Genomic DNA, 24,680 nt, shown 5'->3' on the forward strand with positions numbered 1-24,680 from the left:
TGGAGAGTGATTTCTCATGAAAAGGAAGAAAGGACAGGAAGAGCATTGCAGGTGGTGGGCACAGCACACACAAAGGCAGAAAGGTAGGAGAAGCCAGGCTTAATTTTGGAATGAGGCAAATCCTTATGTGCCCAAAGTACAGGGTGTTAAGAGAGTGACATCCAAATGCTGCCGTCTGGTCCCTCGCGGACTCCACAGTTGTAAGACCACTGCTGAGCGTCACCGTGGAACCTCGTTTTTATTTCTGTCTATGCAAATCCACCTTGAGCCTCTCTGAGATTATTCCTGGCACTGCCAGAAAGAGCACTGGACCTGGAGCCAGGTGATCCAGAAGCCTCTCATCAGCACCATGACCTCGAGCAGCTCTTTAACTCTTGGTCTGTAAAGTGGAGATTCATTCACTAATTCAGCAAACATTTACTAGATAGATAGCGGGTACCAGACACGACGGTGGGTTATAAAGATAAAGTAGAAAACAGACAGACATGACTTCTGTCCCCGTGAAGCTGGCATGAAGTTCAGTGGAGATAATAACTTCTGCCCTAAATCTTTAAGGACAGCTTTAAGGACCAGAATAGATAAGATATATTTGCACTGAAAAGCACAAAACACTATAAAAGTGAAAAGCTCATTCCCGATCCCCCCCCCGGTCTAAGCTGAATATTGCTGAGAGCCGGGCGCCCCTGACTCCCACAGAAGTGGGTGAAATATTTATTAATAGCTCCATCCGCTCAGAAGTACATCTGGGGGTGTGGAGAGGGGCTGAGAGACCTAGGCGGGGGTCCTGAGTGTGTGTGGGCTGAGTTTCCTCCAGCACATCTGACAGTTTAAAGAAGAAATTGGACGTGATCTGTTGGCCTGTGGGAGGGCCGGTAGCACCACACTCCTGAGTCCAAGAAAGCTAGAGGTGGCTCTGAAAGGCCGTATTTCCCAAAGACACATGGTAGTGGGGGGAAATATGCACCCTCTGCCATTCCATCTGGGACAGCGTCAGAATGCCAAGTCCACATCCGTAAGTGCCAGCGGAGGCCTGTTCCCTGTTCAAGGCAACAGTCAGTCTGTAGCACAAAGCCCATTTGTGGTTCAGCGTCACAGATCACAGGCGGCGGCCGCAGCGCTCCCCTGTCTCGGGGTTCGGAGTGAGCACGTGTGCTTCGCATCCCAGGCAACGCCGGGGCTTTACGGAAAATTTAGAAGTGTAAATTGGGAATCATCTCACTTTGAGTAAAGAAGAGCCTTTTGCAGTCCATGCACCAAACTCAGAATCGTCAAATCTCACAACTCGGAAGTGGCCTTAGAGATTACCGACCTTCTAGCCCAATTTCTAATGATACAGAGTAAGGAAACTGAAGCTGGACGAGGTGAATTGGCTTCCTCATTGGCTCTCTTGGCTTCCTAGAGGCCAAGAGTGAAATCTTTAATAGATTTCTTAAATCCCAGTTATCCCCAGGTGTGTTTGATATCTGGGGTGAGATTACCGTCCCCTGGGGTGATTCATAAGGGGAAGTGAGAATAAATGTAGATAAGGGCAATATAATGTTGGAAGCATAATTATCTCCAGCGTTTGAACCACACACCCTTCCTTCAAGGTGTGGTGCCTTTAACCTTGAACAGGCTTCCTGGTACTCACCTCGCCTAAGAGAAATTATTATGGTGCTTATCATGGGCCAGGATATCTCAGGTAAGCTCTTTAAAGAACTTGTTCAGTCCTCACAGCAACTCTGACGCAGCTGGTAGTATTGTCCCCAATTTACAGGGTCAGGGAAGTAAGCCATTTCCTAGCTTGCCCAAGGTCAGACGGCTGGTTGCAGAGCGAAGCTGGGACTCCCACTCAGGCAGGCTGGCTCCAGAGCCGTGTTCTGCACCCCATGTTCTTCACCCTGCTGCCCACACTTCAGTCCGGCTCCATCCCTGGCAGTAGGAGGGGCCAAGCTTTGTTCACAACCTCTTGGTCTTGATTCAGTTTAGTAAAAATTAGCAGCTGAGATTCTGAGAACTTGTGTGGATTTTACAGAAACTCCCATTTTGCCCTTGTGGACCCAGAGGTTCCAGAAGGCCGTGGTCTATCAGATAGGGAGTCTAGACAAAGGGCTGCAAGGGGTGGCGGGTGCACTGCCCCCAGCCCAGCCTGGACTTTGCTGGCCATAAAACCTACTTGGGCCATTTATTATGCTCATTCTTGGTTACAGTTTCATTTTTAGTCCAGAACTGCCCGTCTGAACTTACCTTACCAGGGACCTCACTCATTTCCATCAGTAGGACAGAAGACATTTTTTAAAAAATAATTATTTTGAAATAGTTACAAACCCCAGAAAGTTGCAATGATAGTACAAGGAGTTCCATGTCCCCTTCACCCAGGAAGTACATTTTAAAAGGACAAGTCAGAACTGATTTTACGAAATGCTGATGATGTTAATGCTTAGGGTCCTTCTGAACAATCCAGAATCCTGCTTTAAACTTGCCTTGGACAAGTAACTGTCACTGTGTTCTCAGATACAGAGGGCAAATACAAAGGCCGTATTTTTGGTGACTGAAAACCAAAGGACTCGGACCAGACGTTCTCAGCTTGCAAAATTTTTAAATAGGCCGATTTTTTTTCTCTGGGTTGTTAGAGTTTTCTCCCTTCTATAAAGCCTTCAACAACCGTTTTAAAGCGTGATGTCACCTGGGATCCTCTGGTGAGGCAGTTTGCAGAGTACCGAGCGAGACACGAGCTCCTGAAAATAGAGCAAATCCCTGTTGTTGTTGGCAGTGATGATAAACGTAGATCACTGGACGCCGTTGTGACATCTGGGTTCTAAGCTGGCTTCACCATTCTTGGATCATAAGTCCCTTGATTTATCTGCGTATTCTCTCCCTGTCAGACAGGAATAGTAGCAGCAGCCCATCCGCAGTCCTTCCTGGCCTTGGTACTGTTCGTGTTCTTTGAAATCCTGAAAAAGGCACCGAGGAGTACATTGAAAGCTACAGCCACATAGTGGTGGCGTCACAAAAGTCAGGAGAATCAGAACAAACACGCTCTACTTCTGTCAGCCCAGCCCAGAGGGCAGGACCAGACCTAGACTCAGACCCTATTATCCTGGACACAATGTCACATGCAGGCCATATGGCGGCCCCAGCAGGTCATCTGGGAGAAGAAGCCAATGTTCCAAAGACAGGCTGAGTCCTTTGGTGTCTCAGGTACCCCTTGGAACTTTGCACCCTTCCTTTGTCTGAAGGGCTCCTTTTCCTGGAAGGGGAGTCGCCTGGCCTGGCTGGGACTATATGTGTGGAGGAGATGACCAAAAAAAAGGCTTTTAGTTTCTCTTGTCCTTAGTTAGCCTGCAAAACTCCCTTAAAGGAGACACCCTTGTTCATTTCTGCCACAGCAATCCCCGCCATGTTTTTTTTTTTTTTTTTTCTTTCTTTTTCAGTTGAAGAAGTTTCCTTGTGCTTTGTATTTTCACAGAGCAGGTCTTTATCTTGATCTCTTAAGAAGTTGATATGTTTTGTCACCTGTCTGGACAGCCTATTCTCTCTACTTAGATATGAGGATCATCCTCTCATTCGTTTTTTGTGCTACTTTCACTTTAAATGAGGATTGTTGCTAGTATAATTTCGCTTTAAAGATGTTACTGGATTTGAGTTCAGGCAGACAGGCAAAAACTTGTAGGGGAGTTGTCACTAGAATTATGCTGCCCAGAGCAATGGTTCTGATCAGAGGTCAAATCCTGGGATCTCTGCTCGAGTTTGCTTGGAATTGGCAAAGACAGGTTGGATCCTGTCTTCTGTCCCTTCCTGCCCAACTCTTTTAAAGTTCAGTTCCTTTTTGAATTATTAATATGTGACCAGAAGCATTAACTGTGTCAGATGTTGGTATGCTTCACTTTAATAAAAGCCAGACTTAAAGTGAAAAATCTCGTGTACAAGGTGCATTCGCTTTGAGAAAACTTCTTTATGTTGCCAACTGTATCATGCACATAAAATATAATTAATATTAAAATAAACAAAATGGACCCAACTTTTAGAAAGACGCTGATTTTAAAAGCAAGGCACTACTACTTTTATAACTGGAAAGAAAGGCCAACAGCCAAAGAAAAGAATTCCCCCTTGCAGAATTTCAGGCATAAGCCAGCTATTTATTAGGCAGTCTGATTTTTATTTTATATTTATTTGTTGAGTACTGGGGAGTTTAAGCAGGCTTCCTCTCTGCCAGTCACATGTACCCTGCTCCCCACTCTCAGGCACAGCTCTGATTTCCTTCCCTTTGTTCTGAGAAAGCTGCAGAATGAGCAGGAATTTCAGGGGGTACAGAGGGGTGACAGAAATCACTTAGTTCTTTGGCCCGTGTTGCCTGTTTCTCCTGGATCAAAGAGCAGTTCGTTAACGATGGGTAGTTGTGAAAAGAGGCATGTGTTGCCTGTTACAGAGAACCTCTTGATTTCACAGCACCTGAATGAAACTCATGGGCTGGGGCTACGGAGGAAGGATTGTGAGCCAAGGCCACAGGGGAACGGTGGTGGACTCAGTGTTGGGGTGGCGGTGGAGAGCTGTCCACTTTGTTTGCATATGTGCCATGGCTGAGTCCTGCCAGTGTGCTGCCTCCTCCATTTATTTCTTTCTCCCTCCATTCATTATTTACTGAGGGCCTCCTGGGTGCCAAGCCCAGTGCCCGATGCTGGCGGTAGAGAGAATGACACTCCGTCGCGCAGCCCAGCTGAGTAGAGAAAACGTGAAGATACGAGCATTGCTGTGAGTGATGAGGGCTGTAATAGAAGTCCTGGGCTGGTCTCAGAGTAGCGTCCTGAGCAGAGCAGTGTGTCTGGGGGAGTGTAGTCCGAGGTGGGGAGGAATGCAGAAGGAGAGAGGGCCAGGGAAGTTTTGAGCTGGTGAGTAGACAGTTGCCAGGAAGGGCATTTTAGAGAGAATAGTGTGTGCAGAAGACACTGCTTTGGGGTCAAAGTGGGGAAGCATGAGTAGGTGAAACAGAGAAGCTGGCAAGCATCAGATCGCGAAGGACCTTGTAAATCTTGGAAATGAATTTAGACCTTACATATAGGCCTTTGGGAACCATTAAAGTGCTTTTAGACAGGGAAGTAACATGACACCGTTTGCGTTTTGGAAAGATCATTCTGATGGCCTCGTGGAGAATGCACCAGAAATCTGGGAGAGCAGAAACCAGCTAAGAGTAGATTCTAGATCAGTGAAGAGATAGAATCAATAGGATGTACTGACACATTCGAAAGAGAGGGTGATGGAGAGAGAGCGATCTAGGATGACTCCCAGGCTTAAGACTGGAGTGACTGAGTAGGATATGAAAAATATCAATAACAATAATGACAGTAGTTGTAATTATTGGATTCTTCCCAGGTGCAAGGAGTTTGGCGACATGCTTTACACAGGAAGTTATCCCACTGAGTCACTGTGATGATATTGGTGCTGTTAGTATACTCATTTTAGGCAGGGAAACTTGAGAGTCTGAGAGGTTAGGTAACATGTCCAAGTTCGCATGGCTAGTGAGCTGCGGTGCTTGGCTTTGAATCCAGGCACGCTGAGCTCTGAGCCTGTGTTCTGCAGGGAATTTAGCAGGTGGAGAAGTCAAGGCAAATTTTCTTAAGTTCAGTGTTAGACCACTGAGTCTGAATTACCTATATTTTACTGAGATGAAAATATCTAGCAGAGAGTTAGAGGGCTGGATGTGGAGCTGAGGAATCTGGTCTGTGCTGGACGTGTGGATTTGGTCTGTCATGAGTTGGTGGCAGTGAAGAAGGTAGGTGTGATGTGAGTGACTCCCCGGAGACCCAGGTGGAGCCATGAAGAACCACATCCAAGGGGTGGGCGCGTGTTAGGACAAATTTGGGCAGGTTCCTGAAAAGGATTAGCTAGAGAGCTGAAGCGAACTCCAAAAAGCCAGAGGTGGCATTTCAAGATGTCATGAAACAGCCTAGATGATTATATGCCTCAAGGAGATAAAGGAAGACTTAAAATGAGAATGGCCTTGGATTTGGCAATTAGAAGGTTAATAGGAAGGAGTTAAATTTAGGCTAAAGTGGGCTAAAAAGGTAAGGAAAGATGAAAAAGGGGAGACAGTGGATTCAGACTTCTCTTCAAAGAAGCCTGGCTGGAAAAGGAAGTGGGAGAGGGAGATGTGGAGGCAGCCTGTGGGGCAGGGGACTGCTGTTTGTTTATGACAGGGGCCACTTGAGGTGCTTGTATGGTGAGGGGCAGGAACCAGCCAGACAGTGAGGGTTACACCAGGATACTCATCCGAGCAGGTAGGGGGAGTAGGAGTCCTTCCAGCCCTTGGGAGGAGATCATGGACTGTTAGAGAAGACAGCATTTCTACAATTTTTAATTCCCTGCCCCCCACCAACACACCTTTTTTCCATGAAGAAACTCAGCCCAGAGAGGTAAATTGACTTGTCCGTGGTCACACAGCAAGTCTGAGGCCCCAGATCTCCTGGTGCCTGGGCTCTTTCCTCTCTTGCTGCCGGTGTCAGTGGGGGAAGGAGAATCCCTGATTTGTTCCTCGTGGTACGGAGTCTCCAGTCCTCCAGAGTAGCTCTCCCTTGCTCCTTCAGCGTGTGCGTCCTCCGGATTCTGGTGTGTCAGCAGCGCTTCAGCTGCGCGGAAGGTGAGTCAGAGAGCCGCTTTGTCATTTCCTCTGCATGCCGTGGGGCAGAGTTTTAGATAGTTAATTATAAAGTGTCATTAACCTAACAGGGCTGGAAGCCTCTTCCTCGAACCTGGGGGCTGAGAAGTCAAGGGCCTTTCAGCTATTTCTTTCTGGCCCAGAACAAGAGAGGGTGTAACTATGTGTTCCGATCCCCAAGCACCTGATTCCCAAGCCTGTGTGCAGGAGAGGATTGGGCGGGAATGGTGTGGGATAGCCATAGAGATTCCTTCAACGGAAGAGCTGATGCTCATCCAAGACACCATCAGCCAAGAGTAACTTGGTGAGCCCGGGTGCAAGTGGCTACCCACGCTGTTCAGAGGAGCCCAGAGTACCTGCCCCAACTCTACTTAGGGTTCTTCTGGAATTTGTGTGTACCTACAGATAGTTCCTAGTCTCATCTTCTCACCACACATGGGAGGTGAAAGAAGGGCTTGCAGTTCAGTGTGTATCACCTTACTATACAGCAGAGGTTATGCCGTCAGCCTAGTTATCATACCATTCCCATTAGATGCTGATGGTGATCACTGATTAAAATCCAAATCCCTACACAGAACACACTGCATACAACGTAGGCATATGGATGCTATGTAAACCTAAACCTCTCTTTTGTAATTTCCCTTCAGTTACAACCTTTCTGTCTTGGTGTAGGCTTCAAGGGGTAGAAAATAATTTGCTTCTCTCTGTTCTCATTCAGTCTACTTAAATCCATTGCTCCTTTTTCATGTAGTCATGTGAGGCTATCATGACCCATAGATGGTAGATCTGTCATTCCTGTGACTCCAGGTGCATCATCCTCATCGACTGTAATGTGACCAGTGCCACCTGGAGTGTCATGCAGTCCAGAGACAGCTGTGCCTCTTATGCCACAGGTCTAGCTCCACCTGCTCTTCTTCCTTTAGTTCACAGCATTCTCAACTAAAAATGGCAGTGCTGTTGGGGACTAGAACCCCAGGTGCCCATCCTTCCTGGGTATGCTACCCTCTCTAGTTTATTTAATAGCATTATATAAATGGAAATCAGGCAGGATTCAGCAGGGCTATGGTGACTGAGGACACATGGTTAGTCCTTCATTTATAGTCTGTTCATGGTTGTCACAGGTATTGACAATTGTGAGACATACTCGACCCAAGGGACTGAGAAAAATCTTCCCTAGGCTCTGAGACATGGGGAGGACTTAACTAGGCCAAGGATGGGAGGCAAGAAGGGCCATCTAGAGAGAAAGTAGGAGCAGGGTTTGCTAGGTGGCATGATGACACATTGCAGGCCCAAAAACAGAGCCAGGTGGAAGCGGCACAAGAAAAGAGGGATAGAGGCTCAGGGTAAGACTGGGAAGGGAGGCAGGACTCAGAACATGAAGACCTCTAAAGGCCACATGGAAAAGACTTGGGCTTTATCCTAAGAGTAATAGAAAGTTACCTGAGGATTATGAGAGTCCATGATCATGTTTATATTCTGAAAAGATGATTCTTGTTGCATCCAGAAAGTGAATGGGATACAAACAAGGGGCAGACAGTGAGGTGGGCAAACTATCAGAAGAATTTGGTGTAACAGAAAGCAAGGAAAGGCAGTGTTTGGAAAATCTGTGAATGGTCAACTATCTAAAGCTACTGAATACTCAGATGAAACAGGACTGGAAAATTTCCACAGCATCTAGGTACCTGGAGGTCATCAGTGTCTACCAAGAGAGGAACTGGAACACGGGAAGGAAAAGAATGAGCAGGAGGTGAGGAAATGAAGACAATGAAAATGCAAAACTTCTTTCCATTGCCTGTGAAGAGAAGGGAAGAGACAGGTGATGGCTAGAGGAGGATTTGGGACCACACGAGATTATTTTCTTTGTTTTAGGTGAGAAAGACACATGGACAAATTGCAATGCTGACAGACAATATTTAATCAGTTAAAAACTATAGAATATACCAGAGAGAAATGTAATCAATATCTTTCTTTTCAAGAAAAGAGTGAAGGGATTGGGTTGAAAGCACAGGAGAGGAGTTGATGTATTTGGTAAAGAGAAAAGGGAAGATTGAAGAATGTCCTTTCATTTGGCTTTTATTTTCTATGTGAAGTAGCTGGGAGGCAGGAAGGTAGCAGAGTGTGAAGAGAAAGCAGATGGGGGCCTTGAGGAAAGTGGGAAAAGTTTAAACTTACTGATTTGGGGAGTGGGCAATATTACTAGAGAAACACAGGCTGTCCATGGAGTTTTATAGTGCTATTTGTAGTTAATGGCAAGAATTCTGTTATATCACTACCAGATTGCCCCATGAAGTGGTTGTCATCACTAGTACTCAACCTGCTCTGAGGCAGGTACAGGAGGTGAATGACTGAGTTTCTCCAAAATAAGGACTTTGTAAGGAAGTCTGACAAGGACATGGAGGATGGGGGAGTCAGGAGCATAGGCAGAAGTATTATGGAAATGACTGACTATTGACTATTATATCTAAGATGGAGAAAGAGTTATGTTGACATCAGAGAAGGCTAATGATCAGAAGAAATGAGAGCATTTAGCGAACTGAAAGCCCTGATGAGAAGAAAGAGTAGTCGTGGTGAAAGTGGTCAGATCACACACTGGAAGGACAAGAGATGAGGCTCAGAGAACATGGTGATTGACTTTATGATTTTTGAGGTAAAGTCCCACTATGGAAACCCTGGGCTGGGGCTACTAACGTCTTTGAAAGGCTAGAGAAAATGACTGGGAAGTATTAGACAAAAGAGAGGAAGTAGGGAAGAACTTCAATCAAAGACTTTTCATGGAGGCTCAAGGTCTGGAAGAGTCATTGGGAAGCTAGAAGGAACCAACTCTGCTTTCAGGTCCTGACGTAGGTGGAGTCTGAGAGTCTGCATAGATTCTCTTTGAGAAGTGTCATCTCCAAAGAGAGCCAGGGGGAGAACTTCAAATCAACATGGTATCTCTCTGGGTTCTTTGAGCTAGGGACAAAGTAGGTCTTCCCATTTCTGCACTCTCATTTCCTTTAAATTAATATAGTTTTCAGAGAGACAAAAACTATATACCGATTTTTTTTTTTTATCTAGGATTCATTAATTTCAAATTTGGCCACTATTTTGTAACCATAAAAAGAACTTGTGTTAACTTTCCCTGTAAATTATCCTGCCTAAAGAACCTCTTTTTAGTATTTCTTTTAGTTTGGGTCTGCTAACAGAAAATCTCTTGAGTTTTTGTTTAACACATCTTTATTTTTGACGGATATTTGTACCAGTTATAGAACTCTTGGCTGAAATTTTATTTTCTTTCAACACTTTAAAAATTCTGTTCTATGGTCTACTGATTTCCATTGTTTCTGTTGATAAATCAGCTGTCAGCATTAGCCTTGCTCCTTTGAAGGTAATATATCTTTTAGCTTGTAACATTTTAAAAATTTGTCTTGCTTGGAACACTTTTGACTATGATGTGTCTGAATGTGATTCTGTTTGTAATTAGAAGTTCTTACATCTCTTGAATATGTGGCTTATGATTTTTTGTCAATTTTGAAAAAGAAAGGAGCCATTATCTTATCAAAAATATTGTTTCTGTATATTTCTCTTTGTTCACTCTCAGGGACTACAATATGTTAGATCTTTTCACAAGGTCCTGTATGTCTCTTATCCTCTTCTTGGTTTTTTCCCAGTCTTTTTGCTCTCCACATTTCTGTCTGATAACTTCCATTAACCTATCATTCTTTTTACTAATCTTTTCTTCAGCTCTGACAGATATGTTGCTAACCACATCTGTTAAGAAAATTTAGTTATTGTGCTTTTCAGTTGTAGAATTTTCATTTAATTCTTTTTTAGAGATTCCAGTTCTCTGGTGAAATTTTCCACTTTGTCATCTTTTTTCTTGGACAAAATAAGCACACTTACTTTTAAGACGTATGTCAGATAACTCTAATACCTGGGTTACTTATGGGCCTAGTTCTATTGTCCACATGAGCTTGTTCTTTCTCTCTCTCTCTTTCTTAGTTGTAGTTGTTGGAATGTCTGGTAATTTCTTGAATTTTGGGTATTATGTATAAAAAACTACAGTCTCTGGATGGTTTCTTTTTTTAGAGAGGTTTCACCATATCTTTTCTGGCAAGTAGCTAGACTGAGAGATTACATCCATCCAGTCCAGTACTAAAGTTATTGGAGATCAGGTTGGAATTTTTTAAAGTTTGGTCTGCCTCATGTTTTTCTCTTCTTCTAGGGTATAGCTTTCCAGAAGTTCAAGTGAGAGCATTTGGTTACTGACTAGTATTTCTCCCTCTTGGTGGGTCCTAAACTTGAGACTGCCAAAAAGTTGACTCCTCCTTATGACTACACTCTTATTTTTATAGAGCTTAAGAATTAGCAAGTCCCATCAGGTAAAAATCAAGTGCTGAGTGTGAAGCTTGGTTCTTTGTACCTTCTTCCTTCTCTCCAGGATTCTGCTGCTCAAGCCCTGGTTGTCTTGGCAGCACTCAACTCCTTTTAAGAGCTTTCCTCATTATATATTGAATTTCATGTCAGGAATGTATGGGAGAACACCATATAAAATACCAAAAAATGATAAAGTATATTTACTCAGATATCTCTGCTCACTGTCCGACTGGAGGGAATAATCTCGTGTAGTTATGTTCTTTACTATAAGCTTACATATGAAGAAGGTTCCTTCTTCCTCTTTGGAGGCATCTTTATCTATGAAGCTGTACATTTTCACCTAGGAACACTCCTATCATTGGTTTGATGCCATACATAAATAGTGTGCAACTAGTTTGCAAATAGTTGTTCAAGATGAAGGAGTGAACATTGCTTTTTTGTTGTTGGCCTTTTTGCCCAATAAGAGGTCATTATAATAGTTATGATGATATTCACTAAAATTTACTAAAGATTTACTATAGAGTGAGGTCCTGTGTTAGAAGCTTTATATAAACTGTATCATTTAATTCTAAGAAGAACCTAAGAGGTGGTAAGGATAATTATTCCCATTTTACATCTGATTAAACTGAGGCTTAAAGAGATTAAGACAGCTTAAACAGGGTCCCAAAGCCAGGAACTAATGGCATAAGCAAATTTGGAATCAGATTTTTCTAACCACACGGCCTGTGCTCTTTTCTAGCACTTTTTCCTATGTCTTGGCTTGCCCTCATTCAACATAACTAGCCTCACTATACTGAGCCCTGGAATCCTGAAAGACATCCTTAAATACAGTGAAAGCTAAGTAGTCCAAGAGGTTTACATGCAAATACTTCTCCTTTCTGATATACTTCTCTAAGGTATTTCCAGATTCTTCCCTCCTCCACCCAGCCTTACTTTGATATATGTATAGCATTAAATACTTCCATTTATGACTTCTATGGCAAGTCTGAAAGTGATTTTCTTTTTAAAAAAATAAAGCTTTATGCAGAGACAGGAAGCAGTTAGTGGTAGGGCTTTATTTTTGGACGATTAGACTGGCGGGAGGCGGGGTGTGGGGAGAAATTGCTTTCTGCAGTGTCAGATGAATGAGTTATAGGAAATGATAGCTCAGCCTGCAGCTTGGTGCTTGCTAGTGAGTCAGCAGTGATTCCATCCTCAGCCTTAATGCTGGGATCACACTATTCCTGGTGAGGGCCCCTCCCTGCCCATGCTGTCTGCCTACCTGATGTGAGCCAGTTACCTGTCATGGAGAACAACTATATTTTTGTTTTTATGCAGATATTCCTACATTTCTTTTGGATTGATTGGTGCTTCTGATTGTTTTTCCTGATACCCAGCAGAAAGATTCAGTGACTTTCCATCCAGAGTATGCTGTTTGGGATTGACGTTATAGCAGAAGCTAATTTTCAGGGCAACATTTTGTACTATTATTATATTACTTCATCTTTCTAGGGTTTTTATAAATGGTAGAACTCTATGGAAAAGCAAAACAGGAAGACATTGCTAGAAGTGGTAGACAGAAAGAGGCCCTCTTGTCATGACAATTGAAAACGTATGCAGGTGGCATAATCAACATGGTTGTTAGGTTAGGATGGATGGTAGAAGTATGGGTGATTTTTCTTTATTTTGCGGGTTTCATAAATAGGCACAAGTTGCAAAATTCATTCTAAAAGTAGTCTTTTTAGTATTTTAAAATAACTATCCATTTTGTGGCAGAAAAATGGGCCAAATAGCCTTACTATTTTAGGACATCTTTTCCCCAGGCCCTGTGCAGACTCTTAGAGTCACTCTGGCCATATCCAGGAGCCTCCAGTAGGAAATGGGTTAGGGGGACTAACTTTGCTCACAATCCGCTATGTGCCAGGTATTTGGTTCCTTTTCACCCTGAGGAGACAGTGCTCTGTTCTATTTTATAGGTAAAGGAACTAATGAGATTGAAGAACCTTTCCCAGGTCAATTAGCTAGTAAGTGGCCACACATAATGCAGACAGACTCCAAAGTTCAAACTCTTTCAACTTGAGTACAAAATGATGCTGCCACAGTTTCTACTCCACCATGATTTTTGTAAGGCATTTTAAATGTGTTACCTTACTGCTGGATTATCGTTCCTAAGGAAAAAAATTATTGCAGTGCTTTCTCCTTGCAAAACTAGGGTGCAAAAACTCACATATACTTGGCTTCTTTTGTAGTTGGAGACATAGTGAGAGCATTGCATAGCATGCATGCGTGCACATCTGTGTGTCTGACATTAAGTCTATGAAGAGGCACAGTGAATGCCTGGTTTAGTGGTTGGACTATTCTGGAATTTGAAGTAATTCTGATGATCTCCCCGAAACTTCTTAGGTATATGGGACTTAGGGTAAAGCCAAATTGTTTTGATGTTCAGTACAGAAGCTGGTAGTGACAGTTTTGGTTGAGTAAAGGGTGGTACTCTTGCAAAGTGGAACACTTACTGCTTCACAAAAATATCCATTCTGTTGGCCTAACAGGTCTCTAATTTATCTTTTTAATAAGTTAATGACATTTAAAGATCTTTTTAAATTTTTACTGTTATTATTGTACAATTAATGCTATATTTTGACAGCTTTATTGAGGTATTAATGTACGATAAACTGCACATATGTAATGTTCAATTTAATGAAATTTAACACCTGTGAAACACTTCAATAAAGATGATGACTATATTTTCTCCCCACCCCAAATTTTTTTGTAATGCTATATTTTTGAAAGGAAAAACCCAGTCATTTATTTTCTCCATTTAAGATGGTGAAAAGAACCTGAACAAAGACTCATGTCTTGAGAGTCCAAACTCCAGTCTTGCCTTAACTAGCTAACATGAAATTCAGTGAGTCCCTTAATTTTTCCAGCCCTTGGTTTTCTCATCTGAAAAACGAGGGGGCTGGACTCAATGGTCCCTAAGGCCTCCTACAGTGCTAAAGTTCAATAAAGCTAAGAGGACAGGCATACTTAGGGTATTGGTTTGTGTCCAGATGGTTTTATGTAAAAATGGAGACTTCCCTGGTGGCTGGTGTCAGCTGTGCTGCTTCATCCCTGCCCTGCTTTGCTTGATTGGTTATCATGAAATCATTTCATTTATTTCAGTGCCCTTTCACCCTGATTCAAGGTCATTCATGTCACTGTTTCCATGTTCCCTACTAAGCTTAGGGAACTACTCGACTTAAGAATTTATGTCTAAAGCTTGAATCATGCAGTGACAGGATCATCAGCTCTCTGGCTAATTTTCGAGGCAGCCTGGACATTTTGTGGGGGGACAGAGACAAGCTATATCGGATGAGTTTCAGGACTGGGGGAAGGGATGCAGATTGGAGTTTCATTAAAATTCTAATCCCAACTTTACCCGTCTTCTTGCCAAGTCAGCAGCCAGCATTTCTGCTCATGGTTCCGGTGGTGATTCTCCTGTGATGACATACAGTTGTTATTACCTCAGAAGTTCTTGCAAATTTGCCTAGAACGTCAGTATGCTCCCCAGATGCGTGACTCGGGCCTGGCGTGCCGCCATCTTTTTGCCCGTGTTTTCAGAGATACCTGATCCACCACTGCCAGCGTCGTTCCTGGTGGGAGGGGGGCTTGGGAGGGAGCTGATGGCGAAAATCGAGCTGATGACAAATGAGAAAACAGTTTCATCACAGCACAGAGAGCGTTGCAAACTGCTTCTGTTTTCTAGGTAGCTCGGTGGGATTTCTGAGGAGGGGCTTCTCTGACTTCCCCGTGGCCCACCATGAGGGTCTCCCTGCTCTGCACCCACGTGCTGCTCCTGACGGTCTCCCGGCTGAGGGCAGTCAGCTTTCCTGAAGATGACGAGCCCCTTAACACCGTGGACTATCACTGTGAGTCACCTCAAGAACACTGGCCTTTGCTGAGAAGGAAGCTTCTTTGTTTTCATTTTGCTAATAAGCACATTCATTTTCAGAAAGAGGGAGAGAAGGATTTTTATGTCTTAAAAATGTTTTGCATATTAACCTATCTGTGATCATTTCTTGGTATCTGGAGGAATGGGACAATTTTGTGGGGTGCTTTTCTACAGCAACCCATAGGTAGGTTATATATTTTCAGTTAAAAGAAAAAGGCCATTTGCTGACATTCACTGTCTTTTTATTCATTTATATTCAAGACCTTAAGAGAGGAATTTAGTTAAAACCCTTCTACAACTAGTATATACAGCTAATCAATGCTGTATATTGATTCTTCAGCTCCATAATCCTGACTGATGGTTTAGCCCATTTTTACTTGCAGATTCAAGGCAATATCCGGTTTTTAGAGGACGCCCTTCAGGCAATGAATCGCAGCACAGGCTGGACTTTCAGCTGATGTTGAAAATTCGAGACACACTTTATATTGCTGGCAGGTAATTTTCCTCTCGTTGGTTTATTAGATTAAAATTCTTTTCTCTTGTGGCGCTTGCATTAATGTGCGTAGTTCATGAAAAACTAATATGTGATTGTGATCAAAAATTGCAAGTAGCCAGAAATATCCACTGAGAAGAGTCAGTGTTGTATACCAGGAACAAAATATAGAGTCAAAGCTTTCAGCAGTGCTGTTTTATCGCTGCCATCAAGAAATCATACACCATTCTTTTTCCCTAAAGCAGTTGGGGCAAAAAACTTTCTTTATTCGTTTTCAACTTAGAATTATTCAAGCAAATATTAGAAATATGTCTGTGCTGATACCATGGAGCAGTTTGACCCATGCCTGGAGAGAATAGCTTTTCTTTGCTCTCTGACTACAGTAATATATAAAAGTATCTCACTAATGAAAAAGCACTCTTTGTTGACTTTGCTTGAGACAGAGAAAATCCAGATGATCTCCAAAACACAATAAAAGCAGATCTGTAAAAATAAAATAAGAAGCAGCTTAACATTTTTATGTATTCACATGATGTGACTTATTGCCTTATTTCCAACAGGGATCAAGTTTATACAGTAAACTTAAATGAAATTCCCAAAACAGAAGTAATTCCAAGCAAGGTAGGCAATTGTCGTTGACAAATTTATTTGCATTCCCTCAGTACCTGAATGATGTTTTTTCCCCTCCAAAAATATTCCCAGTAAAAAAAAAAATTAATTTTGCTTGATTAATACAGAAACTGACGTGGCGATCAAGACAACAAGATCGAGAAAACTGTGCTATGAAAGGCAAACATAAAGTGAGTTTAACAGACGAGTGCCTGCCAGACTCAGTCTTTTGTGGGCTTGATACCACAGTTTCAGCAAGCGGAATGTCTGATTTTAATGTAATCGTTATTTTCTTTAGGACGAATGCCACAACTTTATCAAAGTATTTGTTCCAAGAAACGATGAGATGGTTTTTGTTTGTGGTACCAATGCATTCAATCCCATGTGTAGATACTATAGGGTAAGTATGTTTTGCATGATGTGCTTTTTTTTTTGATCCACTGTTCTTCCCTCCGTCGTATGTTGTTAAAGTTGAATCTTTTCCATTTTCTAGTAATTTATTTTACCTCTAATGCTATGAAAGAATAAAGACAGACTTCTTCAAATAGAATTCCAATACAAATAAAGCAGTAGTGCCTTCCAACAGGCACATTGAACAGTTCTAACACCAGCTATTTATTTTTCTTTTGTAGTTGAATACTTTAGAGTATGATGGGGAAGAAATTAGTGGCCTGGCAAGATGCCCATTTGATGCCAGACAAACCAATGTTGCCCTCTTTGCTGGTAAGATCCTTCAGTGTAATGAATATAAATGATTAATGACATCGAAGGTGCAGAAGGAATTTAAAGGAAGAAGAAAGCTCATAACTTGAGTAGCTACCTTGATATAAGTGTTTCAAAGGCTAAAAAAAATCTATGAACAGATTTCCAAAAAAGAGGAGATTAAAAGCAAAGCTATTTCAATGCATACGATAAGTATTCTGTCACTTAGCCCTGTTGTGAACTAGGCCAGTGACCCTCAATAAGTTGCTTATTAACATTTTGATGCTTAGATTTCTCATCTGTAAAATTAGGTAATGCCATGGGCCACCCTGTCACAGGTTGATAGTGAGTACCAGGTATAGGTTTATTTGTGTAAATAACAATAACACAGGTGAAAGCACACCAAAGGGTTTAACACACTGCATTAAGTTAACACACTGCAGGATAATTCTGGTTGTTTTACCAAAATTATAACCTTGGTTTCAGATGGGAAGCTGTATTCTGCCACAGTGGCTGACTTCTTGGCCAGCGATGCTGTTATTTATCGAAGCATGGGTGATGGATCTGCACTCCGCACAATAAAATATGATTCCAAATGGATAAAAGGTACCTTTGAAGAACAGTGACACGGCAGGGGTCACCGGGACAGTGGGACAGCCTGAGTGCAAACAGCAGCCACGGCCATGGTGGTGGTGGTGGGGGGGTTCAGCACATGACTTTATGCTGTTTATTTAGAGCAAGTACACACTGCTTAGGTTTTGAACAGGGCCATGGATGGGGAGTGAAGAGACTAGTAGTTGTATCAGGAGAGTAAGTTTGCCCAGGTGTATATTCTGAATGACCTCAAAAAAAAAAAGAGAGAGGCTGGGTGCAATGGCTCACGCCTGTAAACCTAGCATTCTGGGAGGCCGAGGTGGGAGGATCACGCAAGGCCAGGAGTTCAAAACTAGCCTGAGCAAGAGCAAGATCCCGTCTCTACTAAAATAGAAAGAAATTAATTGGCCAACTAATAAAGTATAGAAAACATTAGCCGGGCATGGTGACACACGCCTGTAGTCCCAGCTACTCGGGAGGCTGAGGCAGAAGGATTGCTTGAGCCCAGGAGTCTGAGGTTGCTGTGAGCGAGGCTGATGCCATGGCACTCTAGCCCAGGCAACAGAGTGAGACTCTGTCTCAAAAAGAGAGAGAGAGAGAGAGAGAGAGATCTTATCTCTGTGGGTGCTGATTTGTCTAACTCGAAATGCATGGAATACTACTTGTCCACGCTCGCCTACCTACCTTGGAAACTTAACAGTGAGAATCGATTAGGCCTTGTCTGCAGAGTCGTTTTGTTCCTCAGAGTCTAGAAATCAAGATTTTTTTTATTCTCAGTATAAGAGATTTTCTTCCCTAGTTAAATAGGTTAATGAATAAATCTGTTTAAACAAAGACCTTTGCTGTAGTTCAGTTCCGTGTAGGCCTTTTTACAGCCCATTAGCTGACTTTAAAGACGACGGGCTCCCTGAAGCTTGAACACACCCACATTGGGGCTCCTCAGAACTGCTGGCATATTGGAGTCCTTGTCGGCTTGAACGTAATGGCGCGACATCTGTCAGTCATGCCTGGCAGTCGGGGTCTTATGCTAATTGAATTACTCTTTAGGAACCAGTGTGTTTTCAATTTTTCTTTCAGAGCCACACTTTCTTCATGCCATAGAATACGGAAACTATGTCTATTTCTTCTTTCGAGAAATTGCTGTAGAGCATAATAATTTGGGCAAGGCAAGTATGCGCTTGACTGTACTGCGGACTTGTACTGCACGGTGTTGAGACCACTTTGGGAGGGCTGTGGATGCTCGCTTGGCATGCTTTCCCGCACTGAATTCAGTGCACACAGGGCCAAGTGCAGAGACATGGGTTGCTTATCCTGAGAATAATTGCCAGGAAACAATGGCCAGAGTGAAAACAGCAGCCTTGGGCCTTGAGAAGTTGTCTCCCCCCCCCCCCACTACAGAAAGTGTTCTACAGGTACCCTTGAGCTATGGATGCTTTTACTCTTTAGAAATCTGCTGATAGTCTATTCTTCCTCAGTGTTAAAAGGCAGAATAGAAAGTAGGGGCTCCATTCAATTTTGAGTGTTTCAGTGAAAGCCCGTGCGATTTTAAAGTATTGCAACCCTTTCTACAACACATTTCATTAACAATACGAGATGCAGAGTTGGAGACAGAGTGCAGGAATGATTTTCATTCAGCAGGGCAGATGGATGGCTCACTTCTTGGGAAGCATGCTTGGCAAAATGGGAAAATGGCCCTTTTTTTCTCACAGGTAAATCTAGTTTACATTCTTACCGTCCAGACCCCTAGAGAGAAGGCTGCTACTAGATTCTTTTGAACCAGATATATCTTTAGCATTTTTTTTTTTTTTGTCCATCCCTTAAATAGCAGCGCTTTGTTTCCGGTCCTCATCCTTGCTCATAGCCCTGTCGCTCTGCTTTTGTCCCCTGGGCAGGCGGTCTATTCCCGTGTGGCCCGCATCTGTAAAAACGACATGGGTGGCTCCCAGCGGGTCCTGGAGAAACACTGGACTTCCTTTCTGAAGGCTCGGCTTAACTGTTCTGTCCCCGGAGATTCATTTTTCTACTTTGATGTTCTGCAGTCTATCACAGACATAATTCAGATCAATGGCATCCCCACTGTGGTCGGGGTGTTTACCACACAGCTCAACAGGTGAGAGCGGCTCCCTGGCACTCCAGAGGGTGTTCTGCGCATGCGCGTCAGGAGCGCGCGTGGGCCCGTTGTCACCAGCCCCTCACACATGGCTCTCTCTCCTCTCAGCATCCCTGGATCCGCCGTCTGTGCGTTTAGCATGGATGACATTGAAAAAGTGTTCAAAGGACGGTTTAAGGAACAGAAAACTCCAGATTCCGTTTGGACAGCGGTTCCCGAAGACAAAGTACCAAAGCCAAGGTAAGGAAAAAACGTCAAGGCCGGCCCGCGGTGGCTCACGCCTGTCATCGTAACTCTCTGGGAGGCCGAGGCAGGGGTGGATAGCTCAAGGTCAGGAGTTAGAAACCAGCCCGAGCAAGAGCGAGACCCCGTCTCTACTATAAATAGAAAGAAATCAATTGGCCAACTAAAAAATATATAGAAAAAATTAGCCGGGCATGGTGGCGCATGCCTGTAGTCCCAGCTACTCGGGAGGCTGAGGCAGGAGGATCGCTTGAGCCCAGGAGTTTGAGGTTGCTGTGAGCTAGGCTGACGCCTAGACTGGGCAACAGAGTCAGACTCTGTCTCAAAAAAGAAAAAAAAAAAGAAAAGAAAAAGGTCAAAAAGGGTTTTGACTTGAACGAAACCCTCAGGTCGTTGGAAGCATCCATTCCTGGAAAGCAGCTGGGCCAGCCTCCCACACCAGGAACGGGTCCCTCTGCAGCGTCTCGGACAGAGTCACCAATGTCACCTTGCGACCTGCAAGCCTGTAGCGTGAACGCGGAGAGCCCACTGAATTCGGGAGACAGCGTTGCTCCTCTGGTCTCACTCGCTCACCTTTCCCTCTTGACCTCTTCTTTTCAGAACGTGCACTTATTCCTGAGATGCCATGTGTGTTTGGGGGGGGGGGGTTAGGAATAAAAGAACCCTGTTTCCTTCCAGGCCTGGCTGTTGTGCAAAACATGACCTTGCTGAAGGTTATAAAACCTCTATCGATTTCCCGGATGAAACCCTGTCGTTCATCAAATCCCACCCCCTGATGGACTCTGCTGTCCCACCCATCGCCGACGAGCCCTGGTTCACAAAGACTCGGGTCAGGTGAGATTGTGTGGGAACCAGTGCCCCCCACCCCAATTCTGTCCAGCCTGTTCTCTTCCAGTCAGCCCCCCCCCCCCGACTTCTTCCACCTCCTCTGGCAGGTACCGATTGACGGCCATCGCCGTGGACCGCTCTGCAGGGCCCTACCAGAACTACACGGTCATCTTTGTTGGCTCCGAGGCTGGCGTGGTGCTTAAAGTTTTGGCAAAGACCAGTCCTTTCTCTTTGAACGACAGCGTATTACTGGAAGAGATTGAAGCTTACAACCATGCAAAGTAGGTATATTTTACGAGAATGCTCTTTGAGCATTGCTCAAAAATTTCCGGCATTTATTTCTTCTAGCCATTTCCTTTTAGCCCTCTAAATTAGCAGTGGTTTGGCATATTACTGTTTTTTTTTTTTTTTTCTCACCAAGATAAATCCTGGATTTGTTTTAGTTTCTTTTTTTTTTTTTTTCTTTCCATGAGCCTACCAGGGCAAGGAGGTGAACAGTTGAAGAGTTTAAAAATAATTCAGTCCTTGTTTTTTACCTGTGGAAGATGAGAACATTTTCGTAGCACCCCTTGTACCCTGCAGATATATTTCAGGCTGCCACATGCAGCAGACGGTTGGTTGTAAGCACGTATTCACACACACACACACACACACGCACACACACACACACGTACACAGAATATAATTCTAGATGAGCATTTTCTTCCAACCATTGCTATGTAAGAGATTATTGAGACCATTAAAACAAACAAGAAATAGGCGAAAAGCGGACCTAAGGAGAGATCCAGAAACATCTAACACAGAAGATTTAAATGCATTAAAACATCTCCATTTCGCTCCCTGCAATCTAACATGGCCTTCGCAAATGCAGTTCCCTTTTGAGCATCATAACGGGAAAGCCGTCTTACAAAAACCCTTTGCCCAGCCTGAAATTTAACCAACCATGCAGAGAAGTAGAAGGCGAATCACATAATGATTATTTCCCAAACTGTGCACTTGCCTAGTTTGTTACCAAGACCCTCGCTTCCCATTTCCCCAGCTCCCAGTAATTGCTAAAACCAAAAACCATGCTTGACTGACTAAACATGTGGCTCCAAAATGTGTCCCGCAAAATAGGTGCAATGCTGAGAACGAGGAAGACAAAAAGGTCATCTCGTTACAGCTGGATAAAGATCACCACGCTTTGTACGTGGCGTTCTCCGGCTGCGTCGTCCGCATTCCCCTCAGTCGCTGCGAGCGGTATGGATCGTGTAAAAAGTAAGCCCGCGTTTCTTTACTTACCCGGGGTGTCGCAGCATCAAAACCTCTGACGATGAAAAAAATCCAAATGGCACTCTGCTTGGTTTTTGTGCAGGTCTTGTATTGCATCTCGTGACCCGTACTGTGGCTGGTTAAGCCAGGGAGCCTGTGGTAGAGTGACTCCAGGGATGCTGTGAGTACCTTTGTCACCTGAGCCAGGATGAACTGTCTTCTCCAGGAATATCTAAAGCTAGACATTTTAGAAAACTTCATTTTTTTCTTTCTTTCTGTCTCTTTTTTGATTTTTTTTTGGTATGATAGAAGAAAAAAAAGGAAACATGGAGATGTGAGAAGAAGGGAAATGGTAGACATAATGACACTTGAGGCAACTAGATGGAGAGAAAAATATAATTCTATTCTGTTAAACATTTTAGTCGAAAACTCTTTAAAAGACATAGCCATTTTATGGATAGCCCAGTCATGTCGAAAAGTTGATTTCTTTTCTCTCTCTCTCTTCTCTCTGCCCATTCATGCTAATCTGCTAATCGGTCTGTGTTCTTGGTTCTGCTCTGATTGTCACTTGTGTTCCTATGAAGGCTGTTAACCGAAGACTTCTTTGCTTTCCATCACCACAGAGCTGGCGGATATGAGCAAGACACAGAATACGGCAACACGGCCCACCTAGGGGACTGCCACGGTAAGACAGAATCTTCCATTCCCTCCTGGAGCTTCTTTTTGACCACATTTGCACGTGGACGTTATTTTACAATCAGTCTTTTTAATGACTTGGGACACATACCACCTAGCATTTAACTTAAACTTCGCAAAAGCTGAGCTGTTTGGTCATGGGGATGCTTTAGAAAAGGGTCTTACTTTTTCTTTTCCTTCACCATTTATAATTCTGTAGGAAATCTAGAGAGTGGTAGTCTAACCAGTAGGTTAATCTTTTAATTTATAGTCTTTTTGGTTGGTTTTTTTTTTTAATTTTTACTTTTTTTAGTTAATTGGAATTCATAAATTTTTGCTTTTCTTTTGGTTACTTTTCACTGATTACTTGTTCCTTTAATTCTTTTAGAAATTTTGCCTACTTCAACTACACCAGATTACAAAATATTTGGCGGTCCAACATCTGGTTAGTTTTTTTTAATTTTTTTGAATTAACAAACCTTTTCTTTCCTTCAGTTCAGCATTTTCAGCCCCTTCTCCCCACCTTTTGCGCAGTTTGGCAGCCCTTCATTTTTCTGCTTTGACTCATAATCCCACTGACGGTACCAAAAGACTTTTCTTAGCACCTCACCCCTGTGTAGCATGTTAACAGTTCATCATTGACCAAGGCACATCCTTTAAGAGAAACCAAATGGGTTAACATAGACTGCATTCCAGCTGCACGCACGCCCACCCGAGCTTTCTTCTTCCTCACCCCTCCCCCATCGTGAATGCTCCCTCTGGCCATCTAAATTTAACGGATGGCAGAATTTCATTATTTTCCTCATCTCTCCTTACCTTTCCTAAGACCTAGTAAACAAATACACATTTCGAAAAAAAATGTGTATTTTTAGTTTTAGAGATTTTTGGTTTTGAATGAATTGTGGTAATCCTGGGAATCTTTGAATGCTGTGGTCTCAGTGGTGTGAAACAGGCTTCAGGGGAATGAAGCCGGGGTTTGCTGTGTTAAAAATGTGCAGTGGGCTCTCCGAGTCTCTCTGTCTGTATCTGTCTTGGAGCCTTCGTTGGTGACTGTTGCATCAGTCTGAATTGGGGTCTCAGAGATTTAAGCCTAAAAGCATATGCTTACATTTTAAGAGAAAATCTACTTGTGGGAATTCATAATAGACACGCTTAAAAGGGTTAAGTTAACTCCTGGTCCCATTGCTGCTTCTAAAATGTGTCAGCAGATTCATTCCTCAGGGGAAGGAAAAGATGGCAGATCTTGTATACCGGAAACATCTTCATTCAGTTTGTAAATACCATTGCTTTTGCGTTAGTTACCAATAAGTCTTTGGCAGAAACTCCCTAGGTATTTTGGAAGGTGCAGGCAAAGCTTGTTCCTGCTTCCATGTTTTACCGTGAATGGTAGGGCCTCAGTGCAGAGAATAATCTGCAAGTGGATGGGAGGTCCACGGTAAAGCTATTTGAATAACTTCTTGGCAGGGCTGGTCTATCAGGTCCAAAATCTAGTGTCTATATAGAGTTAACCAGGTATTTTGTGATGAAGTTACATTGTAGCTTCTCCAGGGAAGGCTACACAGTTTCCAGCCATCCCTGAAAGTGCTTTTTTAAAGCATACACAAAAATAAATGAAATGATATTGTCTCAAAAGAGACTGAGAAAATAGCAATTATTTTTCTGCTTTGGGATCTGTATTAACATTTTCAGGAGTATCATTAATAACCACAGGGGCTTCAGTAGGAACATTTTGAGTGTTTTACTTTTGAAATGCTTACTATGTCTCTACTGTTGATTTTTTAGTTTTTTATTCTTCCCTTGCCAGAGAGGAACTCGGTGTAGTCTCCTCAGGTGTGTTTTTACGAAATCCTAGAACAAGCTTTCACACAAAACTTACTTAAACTTGACTTAAAAATGCAACAGACCAATCAGAAAAAAAAATCTTCTCACACTACCCATGTTAATAAAAATCTGTTTGCCACCACAGACATGGAGGTATCTTCATCTTCTGTTACCACAATGGCAAGTATCCCAGAAATTACACCTAAAGTGATTGATACCTGGAGACCTAAACTGACGAGCTCCCGGAAATTTGTAGTTCAAGATGACCCAAACACTTCTGATTTTACTGATCCTTTATCAGGTATCCCAAAGGGTAAGGCCTCACCAGGGAACCCATCTCTAACTGTGTGGAAACCTGATCCCTACCACAGCTGAGGTGTGTGTGGTTGGTTTCTCCAGAGGTGAGCCTCCATGGAGCTGCTGCGGTTGTGCCTCCACCTCCCCTGGCCACGGTCTCTTC

At 43.2% G+C, this 24,680-nt stretch overlaps 1 protein-coding gene across 11 annotated transcripts in view; it reads left to right on the forward strand.

Moving 5' to 3' along the window:
• The window catches only part of SEMA6D (semaphorin 6D), a 54,140-nt gene that overhangs the window by 24,150 nt on the left and 5,310 nt on the right, over positions 1-24,680 (forward strand). For 2 of the 11 annotated variants that reach the window (XM_012763552.3, XM_012763551.2), the window contains exons 2-18: positions 14,709-14,871; positions 15,278-15,389; positions 15,948-16,008; positions 16,125-16,187; positions 16,295-16,396; positions 16,629-16,719; positions 17,185-17,304; positions 18,370-18,458; positions 19,185-19,402; positions 19,511-19,642; positions 20,324-20,479; positions 20,581-20,754; positions 21,590-21,730; positions 21,828-21,905; positions 22,348-22,409; positions 22,788-22,844; positions 24,366-24,533. In XM_012763552.3, the coding sequence (XP_012619006.2) occupies positions 14,763-14,871; positions 15,278-15,389; positions 15,948-16,008; positions 16,125-16,187; positions 16,295-16,396; positions 16,629-16,719; positions 17,185-17,304; positions 18,370-18,458; positions 19,185-19,402; positions 19,511-19,642; positions 20,324-20,479; positions 20,581-20,754; positions 21,590-21,730; positions 21,828-21,905; positions 22,348-22,409; positions 22,788-22,844; positions 24,366-24,533 (1,933 nt within the window). In that variant the 5' untranslated portion in view covers positions 14,709-14,762. Of the gene's footprint in view, positions 1-14,708; positions 14,872-15,277; positions 15,390-15,947; positions 16,009-16,124; positions 16,188-16,294; positions 16,397-16,628; positions 16,720-17,184; positions 17,305-18,369; positions 18,459-19,184; positions 19,403-19,510; positions 19,643-20,323; positions 20,480-20,580; positions 21,731-21,827; positions 21,906-22,308; positions 22,410-22,787; positions 22,845-24,365; positions 24,534-24,680 lie in introns of those variants that run through there. The other 9 variants (XM_076004328.1, XM_012763556.2, XM_076004327.1 and 6 more) reach the window with 6 other exon arrangements.

This window comes from Microcebus murinus, chromosome 6 (assembly GCF_040939455.1).
Source record: "Microcebus murinus isolate Inina chromosome 6, M.murinus_Inina_mat1.0, whole genome shotgun sequence".
Taxonomy (NCBI): domain Eukaryota; kingdom Metazoa; phylum Chordata; class Mammalia; order Primates; family Cheirogaleidae; genus Microcebus; species Microcebus murinus.